Source organism: Parus major, chromosome 7, assembly GCF_001522545.3.
Source record: "Parus major isolate Abel chromosome 7, Parus_major1.1, whole genome shotgun sequence".
Taxonomy (NCBI): Eukaryota; Metazoa; Chordata; class Aves; order Passeriformes; family Paridae; genus Parus; species Parus major.
This window is the reverse complement of record NC_031776.1, coordinates 36,469,123-36,470,326: the sequence shown is the minus strand read 5'-3', so window position 1 is coordinate 36,470,326 and position 1,204 is coordinate 36,469,123. Positions and strand designations below refer to the sequence as shown.

The following is a 1,204-nucleotide window of genomic DNA, read 5'->3' as shown; positions in this document are numbered from 1 at the left end:
ATTTTTTTCCTTAATTGGAAGAAATTTGAGGAAGGAAGAGCTCCAGGAATGCAACTTGAATACACCCCAAGCCTTTTGCCACATGATTATCCCACCTAATGATTCTCCTAATTGCTTGTTTAAAGAGCAGGAATAATTAAGAGGGGAGGAATCTTTATTTAAGAAATTACTAAAGGAGATTTTCCTTGGAAAATCTTTGTTTTCTCTCCATCAGCAATTGTTATCCAAGTGTCCCTGGAAGGAATATAAATCAGATTCTGGGAAGCCTTATTATTACAATTCCCAAACAAAGGAATCCCGCTGGGCAAAACCCAAAGAGCTGGAGGATCTTGAAGGTAAAAGGGTGCTGGACTTGTATTTTTATCAATATATACTAATTAATTACATTATTTATTTTAATAGCACCAGAATCAGCTGGGGTAAAAAATATGTGTAAAAAATAAAAAGAGCAGGGAGCAGTAATTTAAATATTGCCTTTCTTAAAATTCTGTTTAATTACCTTGTCATTCTTTCTGGGTCTTTGAACTATAATTTTTTACAAATGAAAAGAATTCTTTTAGACCAAAAAATAATTTTTATATTCCCCAATCTTCCCATTGTGGTGTTTCTAAACTTTATTTTAATCTCCATTGATTGCAGTCTTTAAAGGACACAAACATTAAAATTTTTGATAGTAACAAAAATATTTAAAACTTTGCTTTTATTAAATCAAGAATGAATAGAACTTCCTGTGTATATTAATTACTTTAAAGCTATATTTTAATTGTTTTTCTCCTTTTTTTTCCACTAGCAATGATTAAAGCTGAAGAAAACAGGTACATTTTTAATATTATGCTAATTTTTTGCCTGAGGGCCTTCAAACCTTTCCTGAGGGCCTTCAAACCTTTCCTGAGGGCCTTCAAACCTTTCCTGAGGAAGTTTAAACCTTTTTGCTGCGGCCCTTCCCAACCTTTCCTAGGATCCTTCAACCCTTTTTCCTGAGGTCCTTTCACCCTTTTTTCCTCATGTTCTTTAAACCCTTTTTTCCAAAAGTTCTTGCACCCTTTTTTTCTTGAGGCTCTTCAAACCCTTTTTTTCTCGAGGCTCTTCAAACCCTTTTTCTTGAGGATCTTCAACCCTTTTTTTCTTGAGAGCCTTTCAACCTTTTTTCTCCTGAGGCTCTTCCAGCCCCTTTTTTCCTGGGAGCCTTCAGCCTTTTTTTCCT

At 34.5% G+C, this 1,204-nt stretch overlaps 1 protein-coding gene across 1 annotated transcript in view; it reads left to right on the top strand.

Annotated features, from left to right (window-relative positions):
* Window positions 1–1,204, top strand: part of PRPF40A (pre-mRNA processing factor 40 homolog A) — a 19,415-nt gene that overhangs the window by 6,421 nt on the left and 11,790 nt on the right. Inside the window, exons 8-9 of the mRNA XM_015634019.3 lie at window positions 215–335; window positions 791–980. Of these exons, the coding sequence (XP_015489505.1) occupies window positions 215–335; window positions 791–980 (311 nt within the window). The remainder of the gene's footprint in view (window positions 1–214; window positions 336–790; window positions 981–1,204) is intronic.